The sequence below is a fragment of the Microcaecilia unicolor genome, chromosome 4, assembly GCF_901765095.1.
Source record: "Microcaecilia unicolor chromosome 4, aMicUni1.1, whole genome shotgun sequence".
NCBI classification, from domain to species: domain Eukaryota; kingdom Metazoa; phylum Chordata; class Amphibia; order Gymnophiona; family Siphonopidae; genus Microcaecilia; species Microcaecilia unicolor.
In genome coordinates, this window is record NC_044034.1 from 238,657,563 (window position 1) to 238,678,799 (window position 21,237).

The following is a 21,237-nucleotide window of genomic DNA, read 5'->3' on the forward strand; positions in this document are numbered from 1 at the left end:
CAATAAAGATTAATGAAAGGGTATTACTTCAATTAATTTTACTGGTCTTAAAAAAAAAAAAAAAAAAAAAAGAGTAGTTGGCACTAGTCTTTACAAAAACATTTTGCTAGATTCTAATTACTCTACAAGCACCTCAGCATTAATCACTCAAACATGTCTCATTTTGTACATCCTCGTATGCCTACATGGCTCCTGGCCAAGGATCACCACAATACCTGAACTAAAAGTGCAACAAGATTTTAAAATATATATATAGGTACTATAAATAATGACACATGGCAGCAAATCTGAGCCCTGAATCTGACTGAGTTGGAAATCCCAAAGAATAGGAGAAAACTAATTGGATTAAGAGAGAGGCAGAGCTTATTTTGAAATATCCCTCATCAAATTTGAGTTCTATTTCAAAAATGTGTTAAGTTTTATAATGAATCTTTCTGATTGATTATGCAGCACATAAAATCATTAGTATTCTTTCCAACCCAATAGAAGTTGGAAAGAAATATACAAAATAGCTCGAGAATATCTGTCTCTGTCTGTCTGTCTGGAGGCAAAGTACGTCTCCAAAAATTTAAATGGACTGGGATGAAACTTGGCATGAGGGGAAAAAACAATAAAAAGAGAAGTAAAAAAATGGACCACATCGGACTTGGAGGGGGGGGTGGTTCCAGAGACATGAGTACCTCCAAATATATGACCAAATGCATTTACAGCTGAAAGTAGTACATTTACAACAGCTTAAAGAGCATGATTTGTTATTGAGAATCATGGAATATCTGGAAAATCAGGTGAGAAGAAACCACCTCTGTTTTTTGAGCTTTCCCAGGTTCCCGTTGATATGACCACTTGATATGGTTAGGAGATATCTGAAGGAAATATTGAAGTTTCCAGATGATAATTTACCACCTATCACAAGGCCACCTACCTATCATGTTCTGGGAGAGAAATACCTGATGTTAAAACATGAGAAACCCTTAATTTGGGTGGATCTGGAACCCGCCCCCTTTTTTCAACAATCCCCGGGGTGGAGGTTTCCTGCATATTTGTTTACATCTAGCGACTTCAAAAAGTATTTACAAAAGAAGTGGGAGGAATTTGTCACGCATAATCAGGAACATCGGGAGGACGCGGTCTTGTTCTGGTCCACGGCCAAGGCTGTGCTCAGGGGCGAGACCATAGCCTACGTCAGTAAGCGGAACCGACAAATCGCCCGGGGGGTAGTTATCTTGAAGAAACAGCTCAGAGCAGCGAGTCGGACATATGCCGGGGCACCGACACAGATAAATTATGACACACTTATGTCCACTAGAGTGGCACTTAATAGCCTCTTACATGAACGGGTGATGAGGTCCCTCCTGTACAAAAAATACAAGCTACACAAATTTGGAGATAAGGCGGGAGGGATGGTAGCTAGACTTGTGAGGGGCGCGCGCAAGCCACACTTCATAACAGCGCTTCGCACTACGGCTGGGGGAATAACACATGATCTTCAGGAGATCGCACAAATTTTCCATCAACATTTCACAAATTTGTATAAAGGGGAACAAGAGCGCATAGGAACTCGGGAGACAATACAGGGGTATTTGAAAGATGCAGGACTAGAGAAAATTCCCACAGATCAAATAAATCTCCTTAATGCCCCGGTGTCAGCCAAAGAACTACAAAAAGCGATAGGCTCGCTGAAATTATATTCAGCGCCGGGACCAGATGGCCTCTCGGGAGAGTTTTATAAGCTGCTGAATGCACAGATCGTAGGGCCTCTGACTGAATATCTTCACACGGTGGTAGAAATGGGACATTTTCCCCCACATGCAAATACGGTGCTCATCAGTTTGATCCCCAAAAAAGACAGATTTCATGCATCCAAACTCCTACAGACCCATCTCCCTGATCAATGTGGAGATTAAACTCTTATCGCGCATTTTGGCAGAAAGATTGGCGCCTCTGATGCCCCGTCTTGTTCATGAGGATCAGGTGGGCTTCATCCGGGGGACGTCAATCGGTCCTAAACACACGTAAATTGATCCTTGCATTGTTGGCTAACTCCCCTCCAGGCACACAGAAATTGGTGGTAAGCCTAGATGCAGAACGCGCATTTGACCAAGTGGAGTGGCCGTTCTTGTTTGAAACACTAAGAGGCACAGGGTTACTCGGGTGGTATCTTAATGAGATAGAAACACTTTATTCGCGCCCACAGGCCAAGCTTCGAGTCAATGGGGTTAGAACTCCAGGATTTGACATCGGTAGAGGCACTCGTCAAGGCTGCCCTTTGTCTCCGCTGCTCTTTCTTTTAACGTTGGAACCTCTCTTAGTGAAGATAAGAGCTCAGAGTAGCGGGGATCCGGGTTGGCAGAAGAGAGCTAAAGGTACTGGCTTACGCAGATGACGTAATGGTGCTTCTGAGTGACCCACAGACCTCTTTGGAGTGTCTCCTGCACACTATTACTGAATATGGAGACCTTTCGGGCTATACCCTTAATAAATCCAAATCCATGGCCATGGCTTTGGATGATACATTGCAATCAGACTGGAGAGGCAGTTTCCCACCACAATGGGCGGCAGGTCAACTGTGGTATCTGGGGGTGATCATCCCTAGGGCCCTGGAGACACTGTATGAGGCAAATGTAAGACCCTTATTGACCAAAACTAGACGCCTGCTGAGGCTGTGGGGAGCCTGCCCTTTATCACTCTCGGGCCGAATAGGCCTGTTCAACATGATGATAGCCCCTAAATGGTTATACTTGTTCCAGATGCTGCCCTTATACTTGAAGAGGGGGGAGGAGCGGGCATTACATCGTGTCACGCAGACCTTTCTGTGGAACGGGAAGAGACCCAGGCTCCCAATTCATATCCTTCAGAAGCCGAGGGCACAGGGGGGGATGGGGTTGCTCAACATAAGATATCTCACCATAGCAAGTGCAATGAGACACATCAGGGACTGGCTAGTGGGAACAGGCGACTTTTCAGTGATAGCTTTAGAGAAGGCCCTGGTTCCCACTGTGCATTTGGGATGGAAGTTACATGCCCCGGGAGGGGGGTTAAGTACAGGGGAGGATCAGAACCCATTAGTTACATCAGCGAGGGCGGCCTGGAAATGACTCTGCAAGCGGCACAGATTTGACTGGCGGGCCACCCCCTTCTTGCCGCTGCATCATAATCCAGATTTCCCAGAAGGCTCCTCCTCGGTGGCGTTTCGTCGCTGGAAGACGCTAGGGATCCAGTATGTTTATCAGCTGGTGTCTGATGAGGGGAGAGCGAGACCTTTTGCAGATCTACAACAGGAGTTCGGACTCACAGAGAGCGATCGATTTGCATATCTTCAGATGAGTCATTATGTCGCAGCTTTGGGCTGGATCAATCTGAGCGAGGATGTTCAGGATACCTTGAATACGGCACTGACTTTGGGAGCCCAGAACTCAGTACCGCTCAAATTTCACCACAGATGTTTGCAGGATTCGACTGAAGACATAGACTTTCACACAAGAGCGCAGAGTTGGGCCAAAGATCTGAAGCTAGCAGTGACTGCAGAGCTCCTGTGCAGTTTCTTGACCACCATACGGACACGTTCTACCTTTAACCGCTATTGGGAGATGGATTACAAATTTACTCTTAGACTGTATGTTTCACCAGCACGAGCCTTAAATGCTGGCTTTGGGGACTCAGCTGCATGCCCATGGTGTGACCACACTCCAGCTACATTAGGACACATGTTCTGGTCTTGCCACCAAGTGGGATTGTTTTGGACTCAGGTCCTTGGTGAGACACAGAGATACTGGGGCCGCACGATCAAAAGCCAGCCACTGATGTTGTTTGGGGACTATAGGTGGGTTCGTCCTGCCCCTCCAGGCTTTGGTGCCTTTATGCGAAGAACTATACTGATGGGAAAGAGAACCATATTGTTGCATTGGAGAGAAGGAAAAGGTCCAACTGTGGGAGCATGGAGATCTCAAATGATTGAGCTATTGAACTTAGAGAGATGTGGGATTTCTGACATGTCCTCCAAGGAGGGAGAACACCTTCAGAAGACATGGGCGAACTTTTGGGACACTTTGCAACCCACAGCTCGAAGTAGAATACTAAATTAGGGATGGCTGGCCTCTGTCACTGTTTGTATAAGATGATACTTACTCCTGTGTGGGGGGGGGAAGGGATGAGGGGTAGCTGAAGGGGAGGAGGGGGGAGGGTAAGAGAAGCAATACCTGTTAAACTTCATTATGTTGTGTTGTACTTGAGGGTGGATTCCTTTTCGAACCAAAGATCGAAACACAATCCATGCACTAACAGAGAACAATTATTGGAGGTGGTGGCATCTGGCGAAGGGCTATAAGAACTAAGGCCCTTTGTGGTAGAACACACGGAATGGAATTATGCCACCTCTGATATGACTTTGGCTGTGCCGCTGGAACTGAGCAGCTGAAAGCCTGTGGAGTGCTATAAAGCAATTCATTAATGTTCACCGTTCAGAATGGGGCGAAAGTTGGGGGAAAATGAAAAATGTATAATGTAAGCAACGCACAGCTGATGTTGTAAGTTTACAGGTTACCTGTGTATGTGTATAAGACATGATCCTTTAATAAACAGATTTAAACATAAAACATGAGAAACCAGAAGAAGAAAGAAATGAATTTAACTGAGTCATCTATGGAATTGGTACCTGGAAGATCTACAGGGTTAGTCACATTTCCACTGGAACTGGACCACAGTAATATATTAAGACTTCAGATATTTGAGTGAGCAGTTCTTATGGTCTTATATTTCCTGACTCAATTTAGGAGGAAGGAGTTCTTGGTTATGAAACCAAGAGTTACTGCTCTCAGGGAAACCTTTATAATAAAATTTCTTTGTAGATTTATTTTTGAATATTGGTAGTGTCGTCTACTTATTCTTCGACCCTAAGCAGCTCAAGGATTTTCTTATAGCAAGAGTGTCCCACACCAATTAAAGAACTTCTACAGACATTCCTTAACCAGCTATCACCGATTTTACTGGTGGACCTCCTAAAGATATTTTGTTTTTGTTTCCTTTAATTTTATTTTATTCCTGATTACCTTTTATGGTGGGCTAAAGTATTTAATAGTAATTGTTTGATATTATGTTTTTCCTGATTTAAATGTTGTATTTCTAATTTGCATTCAATGGATGTAATAAATGTAAATTCATAAAAAAAAATAAAAAAAAGAACTGGGATGAAACTTGGATTTGTAAGGAAAAACAGTTAAAAGACACAGAGTTTAAAAAACAGGTCACATCAGATCAAGGGTTCCAGAGAAATGAGCCCCTAGAAGTGTAAAACCTCCCTTAACACATATTTGTTTCACAAAGCATTTGATTGATGCCCCCCTCCTTTATTTACCACTCAATATTTATGTAGCAGGACACAAGAACACACTAGCAGATCAGACCAGATTTCTTTCTGTATTTCCTATTTGAAATTGTAGTTCACTCTCTGATTATTTATGCAATTTTATTGTACATCCCCTAGGTGGTATATCAAATAAAATTGAAACTTGGAAACCAAAGTGCAGAAGTGTAAATTCAGTTTTCTGTATGGCGGTGGGGGGGGATTTTAACACGGTATGGGACCCACAGCTAGATAGTTCACAGGGGACCCGACGAGATTTGGGGGCGTCCAACAGAGGATTGCAATGTTTGGGGCGGTTGTTAGACCTAGTGGACGTATGGTGGGTGCTCCACCCCACGGAGAGGGATCACACACATCCATCAAGAGCCCATTCCACGTAGGCAAGGATGGATTATATACTCGTTTCTACGGGATTGTTTGGAAATGTCCTTAAAGTAGACATCGGGGCGTATACAATTTCAGACCACGCCTGGACTGGTCAGCAGGCCCTAAACCTAGAGGAAGCAACTTATGGAGGTTTCCAATTGAGCTATATAGGGATGCAATCTTTAAAGGGAAAATTGTGCTGGCACGACTATGCAACTCTGAATAGGGAGCAAGTAGATGATCCGCTCTTGTACTGGGATGCTGCGAAGGCGGTACTACGTGGTGAAATCATTAGCTATTCGCATTTCGTGAAAGCCGCACGCAATAGGAAGATATTGAGACAAAGAGGGGCATAAATCGAACAGCGCCGGCCAAATAGATGGCCGGCCATCTTCGGGGCCGGCTCCGCGAGGGGGAGGAGCCAACCCTATTTTTGAAATACTGTTGGGGCCGGCTAAATCGATCGCCGGATTTAGAGGAGACGGCCGGCTTTGTTTTTCCGCCATAATGGAAACCAGGCCCGGCCATCTCAAAACCCGCGAAATGCAAGGCATTTGGTCGTGGGAGGAGCCAGCATTTGTAGTGCAGTGGCCCCCCTCACATGCCAGGACACCAACCAGGCACCCTAGGGGGCACTTCTAGAAATTAAAAAAATAAATAAAAAATAATAATAGCTCCCAGGTGCATAGCTCCCTTACCTTGGGTTCTGAGCCCCCCCAAATCCCCACAACTCTACACCATTACCATAGCTCTAAGGGGTGAAGGGGGGCACCTAAATGTGGGTACAGTGGGTTTTGGAGGGCTCAACATTAACCACCACAAGCGGAACAGGTAGGGGGGGGGGGGGCCTGGGTTCACCTGCCTGAAGTGCACTGCACCCACTAAATACTGCTCCAGGGACCTGCATATGACATTTCAGGCTGGCAAAAAAACTTTTTTGTTTTGGGTGGGAGGGGGTTGGTGACCACTGGGGGAGTAAGGGGAGGTCATCCCCGTTTCCCTCCGGTGGTCATCTGGTCAATTGGGGCACTTTTTTGTGACTTGGACCTAAAAAGAAATGGACCAAGTGCAGCCGGCGAAATGCTCGTCAGATCCAGCCATCTTTTTTCCATTATGGGGTGAAGCCGGCTATCTCGTAACCACGTCCCCGTCCCACCCCGCCTTCTATACCCGCCCTGCGACGAAAAGCAGTTGGGGCTGGCTAAAATCGGCTTTCAATTATACCGATTTGGCCGGGATCAGGAGATCGCCGGCCATCTCCCGATTTGTGTTGGAAGATGGCCGGCGATCTCTTTCGAAAATAAGCTCATAAGCTCACAAACATGCAAGCCCCTTAAACAGTTTGGTCAGACACATAGTGAGGCTCATAGAGCACACTTAATGGAATTGCAAGTGGCGTTAAATGAGCTTCTGCACCAGCGAGCCTCCAAATGACAAGCTTATTATAAATATAAGTTAAATTAACATGGTAATAAAATGGGCCGTTTATTAGCTCGATTGGTGAAGCCCAAGGGAGGAGGGGGAAGGGTTCTCCAACTGAAGGATTAGCCAGGGGGTGGTAGTGCGAACAGATGAGGGTATTTGTGGGGCTTTTTACAAATTTTATAGTCAGCTATACGAAAAGCCTCAGGAGCAGGGGCTGCCGGAGCATTTATATTTGGATAATCTCGATCTACCATCTCTGAGGCAGGCGGACTTGGAAAAATTGAATAGGCCGATACAGGAAGAAGAGGTGACTTTAGTGATAGCAAGAGGTCCCCTGTTTAAAACCCCAGGGACGAATGGGCTGCGAATGGAATTTTATAAAACTCTGGGAGAGGATATTATACCGCCTTTGACTAGGTATCTAAATAGATTGGTAGAAGTTGAGAAATTACCACCTACTCTTTCCTTGGCGCAAATAGTTGTTCTGCCAAAACCGGGTAAAGATCTGACCAGGCCGGAGTCGTACTGTCCCATTCCATTATTAAATGTGGAGGCAAAAATGCTGGCCAAAATTATGGCCAATCGCATGGCAGGAGTATTGCCAGGCCTGCTACATGAAGCGCAAGTAGGGTTTGTGGAGGGGAGAACTGTAGCAAAGAATCTGAGGAAAATATTGGTTGTATTGGAGACCCGAAGAAGAAGTAATGTGCCATTAATGCTTATCAGTTTTGACGCCAAAAAGGCATTTGATAAGGTACGTTGGGATTTTTTGTTCACCACTTTAAAGACATATGGTTTCGAGGGACGCTTTATGTCTGCAGTTTGGGCTCTCTATCACTCCCCCCAGGCTACAGTTTTGGTAAATGGTCTGGAAAGGCCTTTCCTATACTTCGGGGAACGAGACAGGGATGCCCGCTGTCGCCCTTGTTATTTGTATTAACCCTGGATCCCCTGGTTCAGGATGAGATGGACAATGTCTCGGTGAAGGGAGTGAGAGTAGATAGCCAAGACTTCAAAATCGCGGCCTTTGCAGATGACCTTCTTGTGCTGTTGACTGATCCACAGGACTCTTTTATAGCTTTAATGGACATCCTGAGGGAATATGGTGATTATGCGGGCTTGCGCTTACATTTGGCTAAGTCAGAGGCTTTGGCCTCCTCAGAGGAGGTGAAACAGTTATGGGGTAGGGACTTCCCGCTGGGCTGGGCTGATGGTTCATTTAAATATCTAGGTATTCGGCTGGCTCTGGATTTGGAGCTATTATATAACCTTAATATTGCAGCCCTGATGAGAGAAATAAAGACCCAACTGGAGAATTGGGGGTACCTCCCACTATCGCTGCGAGGTAGGATAAATGTAGTGCAGATGATTATATTCCCCCGGTGGTTCTACGTGTTGCGGATGTTGACACTTCGTCTATTACAGAAAGATCTGAAGAGATATGGGGCTTTTAGCAGGTTCTGCTGGGCGAAGAAGCCAAAGTTAAGGTTCTCCTACCTACTGGGGAGCTGGAAGCAAGGGGGTCTTGGGATCCCCGATTTATACCTGTATAATCAAGCCTGCTTATTACGCCATTTAGGGGACTGGTTTTGCCAGACCAGTGTGTTTACCCCGATTGACATGGACCGGGAGTATTTTGCTCCATATGGTTTGATTTCATTGTTGCACCAAACCCGGAGACAACTCCCGCGACATCTTAGACATTGTGTGATACTTAATCCGTTGCAGGAAGTGTGGAAGGGGCTGATAAAAAGACTAGGGGGGAGTTATATGGTGTCTGACCAACTGGCTATCAGGGGGAATTCGGCTTTTAAACCGGGCCGAGATAACCCAGTATTTATAACATGGGAGAGATATGGAATTATGATGTTAGAACGTCTACTGGGGAGGGAAGGGGAGTTGCTAGGCTACGAAGAGTTGCAAGCTTGGATAGGAGTTTCGTGGGGAACCGGTTCGCGTACGCCCAAATTAAACACTATATGTCCGCATTGGATCAATCCATGTTGAGAATGCGCCTGGGTCAGAGAGTGAGAGATTTTTTCCAAGAAATGGAAGTTACAGGGTTGACGGTGTCAGCACTCCACAAAGCATTGGTTCATCGGAGCCCTCCAAGAAGTTAAGAGGCTATTAAAGATAGATGGGAACAAGAGTCAGGGAATCCCCTAGTGGGATGGAAAGTTGAAGCAACGTTGCAGGGTATCTTAGCCCTCACTTCAGATGAAAGGCTACGAGAGTGCGGCTACAGAGTAATTATGTGCACCTATATGTTGGGGCAACAGTTATCCCATATAGGCCCTTTACAAGAAGCGAGTTGCGTTAGATGTAGTCACTCCTCACATTCACTCTTTCATGCATTTTGGACATGGCCTTTTGGGAACGAGTTAGGAGATTCTTGGCCCACTTATTAGGAATACCAGCGACAGGAACTTGGGACCACTTTGTTCTGGATACGCAAAGAGCTTTTAGAACCCATTCTGCAGGTGCACGCTTCTTGTGCCGTAAACTGAGCTTGGTGGCTCGGAAAACCATATTACAGTATTGGACAGTCCCGGAGCCACCTGCATACTGGCATTGGAGGAATCAGGTGCACCTGCTAGCAACAGGGGAGGCATGGGAGGAAAAGGGCTTCCCGAAAAGGTATATACGCTACAAGCAGATCTGGGATCCTTATTTGAGGGCGTTGAGTCCCAAAGGACACAGTCTGCTTCTTAACCGTAATAACCCGACACCCTAGAGTAAATGTTGCAGGCATCCCCAAGCACACACACACACACTTTAGTTTACAGGCAGCCCTGTGGGGGGGATCCTTCTGGGCTATCAGAACACAAGTCCAGAAGGGTACAGGGGGGGAGGAGAGGATAAGAGAATGGGAAAAGGGGGGAGGGGGGAGGGGAACGGCTAGGTCACTGGATGACAATATATGCTCCTGCACCTTTGGGCATATTCAGCCAATTGAAACTATGTCTATTTAAGTGTGGGCTATATTTATGTTAATCGTCATCAATAAAATGTTGTACCATAAATCTCGAAGGGGGGAGGGGTTGGGGATTGGGTAGGGGTGAAGAAGAAATGTTAAAATTTTGATGAAGAGAATGTTACTTTGCTCTTATTTGGATGTTTTGGTTCCAATGCATGGTAAATGGAGCCTGTTGGTTGTTTAACTTGTTGAATCATCAATAAAAAATTGTTGAAACAAATGTATATATGTGCCAAAAAGTAGTACAAGTGTTTGCACCTTAAGGGGAAAGGGAATGGGACTTAATATACCACCTTTCTGTGGTTTTTCCAACTACATTCAAAGCGGTTTACATTATATACAGGTACTTATTTGTACCCGGGACAATGGAGGGTTAAGTGACTTGCCCAGAGTCACAAGGAGCTGCAGTGGGAATTGAACCCAGATCCCAGGATCAAAGTCTGCTGCACTAACCACTAGGCTACTCCTCCACTCCCAAGGGCACATGTAAGTGCCACGGTGTGCAAATACAAGGGGGCATGCACATGGGAGAAGCACAGGCAGGGCCCCCCTAGTTACAAGAGTAACTTTAGGAATACTGTAAGTTATGCGTGTTCTTGCGGCATTTAGGCACCCACAGTTATATCAGCTCACCAATTCCAGTTTACGCTAGTATTGTATAAGTTGCAGCTGTAAAACAGGTGCTCCCTGTTCCACATCAGGGTGCCCACTTAACAGCACTACCATCTTAATTTTGTATGTTCCCACCCTGCTTAATATGTTCAAGTCTGTGTGTATAATAAGCAATATTAAGAACCCATTTTACAACAATTAACATATTAGTCTTGAATTTTTGAAATTTAAAAACTTACCAATGATGTTGGTAGTTCAAAAGCATACTTTTCTTCAAAAAGTCTAACTTTTGCTTTTCATCCTTTTTGTTTGTATCAAATGTTTTAATGCACACTAAACGACATTTCTCTTCCTTTTTAAATTCGAACTGTGTGAAAACAAAACTAAATTTCAGTTGGCATCAACAAGTCAAATTCTTAATAAATGACAAGTATTACTTTTTTTATTTTTATTTTTTTAAAGGAACTATTCTTTCTCCTTCTCTGTATATAGATATGCATAGATTATATATAGTGAGAATGGTTTCAGTATAAAAGTACTCAATAAGTGTACTTATTTAGGATTCAATTCACACAAGCCTCCAGAAGCCAAACAGGGGATAGAACACAGAGGAAATATGATGTAATGTTTCCCTGTACACGTTATGTGCTTTGGGTGGGGGGGGGGGGGGGAGAATTCCATATATGGCGCCTTACAAATTGGCATTAAAAAACCATGCGGTCAGTGTAATTTTATAAGCTACTCCTAAAGTTAGCATAGTTTACAGAATATGCTCACATGCCATTCTTGTGACAAATTTAGGCACACCCATTTAGGCCACCTAAAACCAGGCCTAAATTAGGCGCAGATCAGGTGTATTCTATAATAGTGTGCAGAGGTTTCTGAAACGCCCACAACCTACCCATTCTACACCCATGGTCATGCCCATTTTTCGACTGTGAGCATTAGAATTTATGCATACCAAATTACAGAATTTGCCTAGAAAGTTGTGCGTGTTAATTCTAAAGCCTAGTGCCACTAATTGGTTGTTAAATACCAATTATCAGTGCTAATTGGCTTGTTAATCAATTAAGTTGTGAATGCATTTTGGCCATGCAGCCAAATTAGCGCACACAACTTAAGGCACCATATATAGAATGTGGGGTTTGTATATACTGCGTAATGTGTGTACTTGCTATAGTCATTTCTTCTATCACAATTATTTTCTACCCCAAAATTAACTGAGCAAATATATTAACCTACTTTAATACTATTCTTAACATATAATGCCGCCACTCCACCCTTTTTACCTGTCCTTCCTGAATAGATTATAGCCAGATATAACTACATCCCAGTCGTGACTCTCCGTGAACGCCACTAAATCCAAGTCGGCTTCTATCACTGCAGCCTCTAGATCTATAAATTTGTTTCCCATACTACGGGCATTAGTATATAAGGCTTTCCAGATGTTACTTTTCCCCCCTTTTCTATAATGGTATTTGATGTTTACCTTCCTGGGGGTTATTAATTACTTTGGGGCTTTTCTCACTCATCCCCAGCAGATTTAGTTTAAAGCCCTCTTTAGTACTTAAAATACCAACTACCACCATCACTACATGTTTAGTTTAAGCCAAACTAAATGTATAGCAATAATTACTTAGGGAAACTTCCTTTATATACAGTGGGGGAAATAAGTATTTGATCCCTTGCTGATTTTGTAAGTTTGCCCACTGACAAAGACATGAGCAGCCCATAATTGAAGGGTAGGTTATTGGTAACAGTGAGAGATAGCACATCACAAATTAAATCCGGAAAATCACATTGTGGAAAGTATATGAATTTATTTGCATTCTGCAGAGGGAAATAAGTATTTGATCCCTCTGGCAAACAAGACCTAATACTTGGTGGCAAAACCCTTGTTGGCAAGCACAGCGGTCAGACGTCTTCTGTAGTTGATGATGAGGTTTGCACACATGTCAGGAGGAATTTTGGTCCACTCCTCTTTGCAGATCATCTCTAAATCATTAAGAGTTCTGGGCTGTCGCTTGGCAACTCGCAGCTTCAGCTCCCTCCATAAGTTTTCAATGGGATTAAGGTCTGGTGACTGGCTAGGCCACTCCATGACCCTAATGTGCTTCTTCCTGAGCCACTCCTTTGTTGCCTTGGCTGTATGTTTTGGGTCATTGTCGTGCTGGAAGACCCAGCCACGACCCATTTTTAAGGCCCTGGCGGAGGGAAGGAGGTTGTCACTCAGAATTGTACGGTACATGGCCCCATCCATTCTCCCATTGATGCGGTGAAGTAGTCCTGTGCCCTTAGCAGAGAAACACCCCCAAAACATAACATTTCCACCTCCATGCTTGACAGTGGGGACGGTGTTCTTTGGGTCATAGGCAGCATTTCTCTTCCTCCAAACACGGCGAGTTGAGTTCATGCCAAAGAGCTCAATTTTGTCTCATCTGACCACAGCACCTTCTCCCAATCACTCTCGGCATCATCCAGGTGTTCACTGGCAAACTTCAGACGGGCCGTCACATGTGCCTTCCGGAGCAGGGGGACCTTGCGGGCACTGCAGGATTGCAATCCGTTATGTCGTAATGTGTTACCAATGGTTTTCGTGGTGACAGTGGTCCCAGCTGCCTTGAGATCATTGACAAGTTCCCCCCTTGTAGTTGTAGGCTGATTTCTAACCTTCCTCATGATCAAGGATACCCCACGAGGTGAGATTTTGTGTGGAGCCCCAGATCTTTGTCGATTGACAGTCATTTTGTACTTCTTCCATTTTCTTACTATGGCACCAACAGTTGTCTCCTTCTCGCCCAGCGTCTTACTGATGGTTTTGTAGCCCATTCCAGCCTTGTGCAGGTGTATGATCTTGTCCCTGACATCCTTAGACAGCTCCTTGCTCTTGGCCATTTTGTAGAGGTTAGAGTCTGACTGATTCACTGAGTCTGTGGACAGGTGTCTTTCATACAGGTGACCATTGCCGACAGCTGTCTGTCATGCAGGTAACGAGTTGATTTGGAGCATCTACCTGGTCTGTAGGGGCCAGATCTCTTACTGGTTGGTGGGGGATCAAATACTTATTTCCCTCTGCAGAATGCAAATAAATTCATATACTTTCCACAATGTGATTTTCCGGATTTAATTTGTGATGTGCTATCTCTCACTGTTACCAATAACCTACCCTTCAATTATGGGCTGCTCATGTCTTTGTCAGTGGGCAAACTTACAAAATCAGCAAGGGATCAAATACTTATTTCCCCCACTGTATATATATATATATATATATATATATATATATATATATATATATGTATGTATGTATGTATGTATGTATGTATGTATGTATGTATAAGTGGCGCTTCCCTATATATATATGTGTGTGTGTGTGTGTGTATATATATATATATATATATATATATGTATAAGTGGCGCTTCCCTTTATATATATATATATATATATATATATATAAAGGGAAGCGCCACTTTTCAATTATAGCCACAATAGATCTCAGCAGTGCCACTTCCAGGTTTATAAAATTCAAACCTACCAAGATTTCTACACCCACCTCCTCACTGATCCAAATGGGCTCATACAGATTTCAAATTATTAACCCCCTGTTTACTAAGCCACGCTGGTGGCTGCCATGCGGGAATGCCAACACAACCCATTCACTTTGAATGAGCTGTGCCAGCACTGCTGCATGGCAGCTGCTAGCTCAACTTTAATAAATGGAGGAGGGTAAGGTTTTTTACAATTTTTCATTTAATACAAAACTTTGGGAAACTGGAAATTCACCATCATCAATTTATAGATATAATTAAAGAATTTCTAAAAGGAGTACTGTGGAAATAGCATTTCTGTAAATAAATCCAATCACAATTGGTCAATTAGTCATTTTAGATTTGCATTACTTGTTAACAAGGAGGAATACCAGCAAGGACCTTAGTCCCTACTAGATTGACTAACTTAACCTCCATGCTCTTCCCAACCTCTCCTTTATCGCCCCACCTCCTTACCTATCCCTATCCTTTCTCTCACATGTCTTCTATTCCATTTACTCCTTGTTTGTCTTATCACATACCTCCTTTGTTGATTCTGATACTACAGATTGTATTCTCTTGTTTTATTTTTATTTTATTTTTTTTGTTACATTTGTACCCCGCGCTTTCCCACTCATGGCAGGCTCAATGCGGCAGGCAATGGAGGGTTAAGTGACTTGCCCAGAGTCACAAGGAGCTGCTTGTGCTGGGAATCGAACTCAGTTCCTCAGTTCCCCAGGACCAAAGTCCACCACCCTAACCACTAGGCCACTCCTCCACTCCTTACTATGTAAGCCGCACTGAGCCTGCAATGAGCAGGAAAGCGCGGGGTACAAATGTAATAAATAAATAAAAGAAGCTATATATTTACCAGCCACCAGTAAACATAACTTTCTTTGAAAATTGATCTGGTCATTAGAGAAGTACCCTGTTCTTATCCATTTCTCTATATTTTTTCTGCAGCATTTCTTTTAGGATACATGCTGGATCTGTTGCAATTCCACTCTGTTCATGGAGTACTTCAAGTTTTATTGTGCCAACCTTGCATTTTCTAAAGTGTTTACACACTTAGTGACATGTAGGCATATTTTCAAAGCACTTTGGGAGGCTAAGTTCCATAGGTTTCTATGGAACTTTGGGAGGCTAAGTGCTTTGAAAATGAGCTTGATGGTATGAATATTTAACTGTTTTCACTCACATCTGAATCTTTCCATTTGTTTTAGCACCTTACAGGTGATGTTAACAATGTTTTATTCACCAACAAAGTGTGTAATTACTATTTTAACCTTAGAGCACTTCATATATACATACCTTATAGGGTGAGGGTTCTATTCTTTCTCCAAACAGCACCTGACCAAGGTTTTCAGATGGACGTTTTTCTTCTTGTGTTTGACAGAAATCAAACCTAAAAATATACAAGAATTACCAAGCTTAGAAATATAAGCACTAGCTATCATATCAGCCAACATATTGGATTCCTTACATATCAAACAAAAAATGGTCTACTTTAACTGTGACTCTATAAATTATTAAGCATTTAAGTAGCACAAACAATAACAAAGCATCCACATGAATAATACAAGAAACTATTACTGCAATTTATGGCATGAAACATAAAACTTGGAAAGCAGCAGTGTTTCCACCGAGGGGCTCATTTTCAACGAGAAAAACGTTCAAAAAGTGGCATAAATCTGTACTTGGACGTTTTCTCACAAAAACATCCAAATTGGTATTTTCGAAACCAGTTTTTAGACATTTTTCCATAAAGTCAGTCAGAAGTGCATTTAAATCACAAGGAGGTGTACCAGGGGTGGGATCTGGGCATTCCTAACACTTGGCTGTTTTTCTGCCATAATGGAACAAAACAAAAATATCCAGGGCTGTAAGTTCAACGTTTTGGTGTAGACCTTTTATTAATGAATAAACCACAAAAGTGCCCTAAATGACCAGATGACCACTACAGGAATAAAGGAAAGACACCCCCTTACTCCCTTCAGTAGTCACTGACCTCCTCCCACTCCACTAAGTTGTAAATGAAACAGTACATACCAGCCTCTATGACAGCTTCAGATGTTATGGCCAGTCCTATTAGAACAGCAAGAAAGTTCCTGGAACAGCCTACTGGTCGACGCAGTGCACTGTAGAGAAGGTGACCCACGTCCATAATCCACTCTATTACACTTATGTTGGAAAGTAACCACCCCCCCCACCACCCAAAAAAAAAATCCAAAACCTACTGTATCCAAATATAGGTGACACTTGCAGCCATAAGGGCTATTGTAGTGATGTATAGTTAGTTATAGTAGGTTTTTTGTGGGTTTGGGATTGCCATACAATATAAGGGGGTAATGGTGAAATGTGTACCTAGGACCTTTTATGTGAAGTCCACTGCAGTGCTGGGATGCCTGTGTGGTCAGTGTACTAGGAAAGCTGGCACCCCCTATCTCCCAATGGCTTGATTTTGTGTGTTTTTCACTTTTTTTTTTTTTTACTAATGGTCCAAAAAGATAGACATACTGATCACAACGTCTAGGAAATAGTCATTTTGAAAGAAAAAAGATAGACGTTTTTCTGGTTTGAAAATGGTTATTTTCACAACTTGATTTTTGGACATTTTCAGCAAAACGGCCAAAGGTCAGATTTAGAGGTCACACTGAAAATGCCCTTGAGTCATATCTCTTAGTATCACTTACATCTGCTATAACTTTTAAAAGTTACAGCTTCATAGCAATCAACCAGAAATTATTCTACCGGGTTTAAAACAAAAACAAAACAAACAAAAAAAAAAACACAGCAGCATGTTCCAATTTTTTTTTCATAAAATAACTACATAATAGCCATTGACAGTAGAATATTCAATAGTTTACAGCATTCCTTGGTAACATCCACCTTTAAAGTTTGGATTTTCCAAATAAAACCAAAAGAAATTTTTTTTTATTTGTTACATTTGTACCCCACATTTTCCCACCTATTTGCAGGCTCAATGTGGCTTACATAGTACCGTAATGGGGTTCGCCAAGTCGGTTGATAACAAATACAAGGTTATATTGTGGTCGCAAGAGGTAGGTGTGTATCAGGCAATATGAGGGTCGAAGGGAGTGATGATTGTATATTGTCCAGTACGATCACTGGTTATGCTGTATTGCTGGGTGTGGGAATTTATGGTGGATCAGTGGGGTAGGCCTTTTTGAAGAGGTTGGTTTTTAGTGATGTCTTGAATGTTCAAAATAAGTCCAATTATTTCCAATAAAGTTGTAAACAAGGATACGAAAGTGTACCCAGCAATGACTTATAAAACCAATCTTCTATTGTTACAGACTTCAAACATCTTCATAAGGGTCCACAGAAATCGTCTTAACTTTAAAAGGAGTTTTGCCATAAACACAAAATGAGGAACAAATATTTGGGAAAACAGTTCTACAGTAACAAAAATGGTAAAGTTTCTAAGGTTGAGAGCCATCACTAGCTCATGAACAGTGGTCTGTACTCCAATGCAGGAAGCCATAGTTTGATTCTCAAATCCTACATCTGCTCTTCAGGCTGGCTAGGAATGCTGAAACTTTTTTTTTTTTTTTGTAACGCTTGTTTGTTCAATTCTTGAGCACAAACCAAATTTTCTATCTTTTTCAAAACCATCTCTCCCTCTCTCACCCCCATCACTAGCAGCAGAACAACACTTTTTACCTGACTCATGCTACTGATTTTAATCTGAAATATAAGCATGTGGGATTTCATATTCAAAAATTAAAAAAAAAAAAAACACTTCTCGGAAATACACAATAGCTTGTAAAGTAAAACTCCCTTGTGCAAGACCAACAGGGGATGTTAACACTCCCAACACAAATTTTTGTGTAGATAATGGTTCCTCTCAGTTATATGAACTGTGGTGCTCCCGCAACTAAGGCAACAAGAACTATGAGCCTATCATGAGGACATTTGATACAGAGATACATCCCACAGTGAACCAAAATCCAAGTGAATGTGGTGTTAGTGCAAAATCAATACGTTCAAAAAAGTGCATACTACTACTACTTGACATTTCTAAAGCGCTACTAGGGTTACGCAGCGCTGTACAATTTAACATAGGACAGTCCCTGCTCAAGGAGCTTATAATCTAAAGGACAAATGCACAGTCAAATAGGGGCAGTCTAGATTTCCTGAAAGGTATAAAGGTTAGGTGCCGAAAGCAACATTGAAGAGGTGGGCTTTGAGCAAAGATTTGAAGATGGGTAGGGAGGGGGCTTGGCGTAAGGGCTCAGGAAGTTTATTCCAAGCATAGGGTGAGGTGAGGTAGAATGAGCGGAGCCTGGAGTTGGCGGTGGTGGAGAAGGGTACTGAGAGGAGGGATTTGTCCTGTGAGCGGAGGTTACGGGCGGGAACGTAAGGGGAAATGAGGGTAGAGAGGTAATGAGGGGCTGCAGACTGAGTGCATTTCTAGGTAAGAAGGAGAAGCTTGAACTGTATGCGGTATCTGATTGGAAGCCAGTGAAGTGACCTGAGGAGAGCCGATATGAGTATATCGGTTCAGGCGGAATATAAGATATGCAGCAGAGTTCTGAACGGATTGAAGGGGGGATAGATGGCTAAGTGGGAGGCCAGTGAGGAGTAGGTTGCAGTAGTCAAGGTGACAGGTAATGAGAGCGTGGACGAGAGTACGGGTGGTGTGCTCAGAGAGGAAAGGGCGAATTTTGCTGATGTTAAAGAGAAAGAAGCGACAGGTCTTGGCTACCTGCTGGATATGCGCAGAGAAGGAGAGGGAGAAGTCGAAGATGACTCCGAGGTTGCGGGCAGATGAGACAGGGAGGATGAGGGTGCCATCAACTGAGAGATAGAGTGGAGGAAGAGGAGAAGTGGGTTTTGGTGGAAAGACGATAAGCTCGTATATACATCTGTATATATGTATGTGTGTGTGTACACATCTGGTGCCCCCAACTTAAAATGTATAGACTCCATTCCTAATATTATACACATTATATATATATATATATATAGCAAGTAACACTGCTTCTCTTTAGAATAATATTCATTCAGAAGACGGCACTTATCTGAAGCCAAAATGGAAGTTCAACAGCAAATTGCAGAATCTTGAACCGCTGGCGGGAGCACCATGATTCAGACACTATTGGTCTTACATAAAGGATTTTTACTTTTTCAGATTTCATAGCCAGAAATCAGACTGAAGCCAGCAGAGGTGGCACATAGATGGAGCACTGCTCTTCCCCAGGGGAGGAAAGGCTACCAGATTTGCAGTGGGTGAGTCTGGGATACTTGTTATCTGTAGCCGGGCAAAATGGTAGAGACTATTATAAAAACCAAAATTACAGAGCATATTCAAAAGAATGGATTAATGAGACAAAGTCAACATGAATTTAGTGAAGGGAAATCTTGTCTCACCAATCTACTACATTTCTTTGAAGGGGTGAACAAACATGTGGATAAAGGTGAGCCGGTTGATATTGTGTACCTCATGAAAGACTTCAGAGGAAATTGGAGAGACATGGAATAGGAGATAGTGTTCTATTGTGGATTAAAAACTGGTTAAAAGATAGAAAACAGAGATTAGGGTTAAATGGTCAGTATTCTCAATGGAGAAGAGTATTTAGTGGGGTTCCCCAGGGGTCTGTGCTGGGACCACTGCTTTTTAACATATTTATAAATTACCTAGAGATGGGTGTAACTAGTGAGGTAATTGAATAACTTTGTGTCATCAGCAAATGTAAAGTCATTAAATCGTCGGAAGATTGTGAAATAGTACAAGAGGACCTTACGAGACTGGGAGACTGGGCATCTAAAATGACAGATGACGTTTAATGTGAGTAAGTGCAAAGTGATGAATGTGGGAAAGAGGAACCCGAATTATAGCTACGTCATGCAAGGTTCCACGTTAGGAGTCACAGACCAAGAAAGGAATCTAGGTGTCATCGTTGATGATACGTTGAAACCTTCTGCTCAGTGTGCTGCTGCGGCTAAGAAAGCAAATAGAATGTTAGGAATTATTAGGAAAGGAATGGAAAACAAAAATGAGGATGTTATAATGCCTTTGTATCACTCCATGGTGCGACTGCACCTCGAATATTGTGTTCAATTCTGGTCCCCGCATCTCAAAAAACATATAGTGGAATTAGAAAAGGTACAGAGAAGGGCGACAAAAATGATAAAGGGGATGGGATGACTTCCCTATGAGGAAGCTAAAGCGGTTACGGCTCTTCAGCTTGGAGAAAAGGCGGCTGAGGGGAGATATGATAGAGGTCTATAAAATAATAAATGGAGTTGAACGGGTAGATGTGAAGAGTCTGTTTATGCTTTCCAAAAATACTAGGACTAGGGGGCACGCGATGAAGCTACAATGTAGTAAATTTAAAACGAATCGGAGAAAATTTTTCTTCACTCAACGTGTAATTAAACTCGAATTTGTTGCCAGAGAATGTGGTGCAGGCGGTTAGCTTAGCGGAGTTTAAAAAAGGTTTGGACGGCTTCCCAAAGGAAAAGTCCATAGATAACTATTAAATGGACTTGGGGAAAATCCACTTTCTGAGATAAGCAGTATAGAATGTTTTGTGCTTTTTTGGGATCTTGCCAGGTATTTGTGACCTGGATTGGCCAGTGTTGGAAACAGGATGCTGGGCTTGATGGACCTTTGGTCTTTCCCAGTATGGCAATACTTATGTACTAATGTACTTATATAGTAACATAGTAGTTGACGGCAGATCCAGTCCCATCCAGTCTCATGGTACTCATAATATAAAGTATGATGCGATACTACATATGTACACTTGATCTTGATTTGTCCTTGCCATTTTCAGACGATCATTAATACAGGAAACAGACAAACTTAATGGCCAAAAGATTTACACAAAGAGGATAACCTATTAAATACATTGAAGAAGGCATATTAAGAGCTGCACAACTGAAAAGAGAAAACCTTCTGCAGAATAGTAAGAATAAAAATGATAAATGATCACAATATAGAGTA

The 21,237-nt window shown here is 42.8% G+C and overlaps 1 protein-coding gene across 1 annotated transcript in view; it reads right to left on the bottom strand.

Annotated features, from left to right (window-relative positions):
* Nucleotides 1–21,237, bottom strand: part of TM9SF2 (transmembrane 9 superfamily member 2) — a 215,442-nt gene that overhangs the window by 151,827 nt on the left and 42,378 nt on the right. The window contains 2 exon segments of the mRNA XM_030201349.1: nucleotides 10,979–11,106; nucleotides 15,576–15,669. Coding sequence (XP_030057209.1) covers nucleotides 10,979–11,106; nucleotides 15,576–15,669 — 222 coding nt within the window.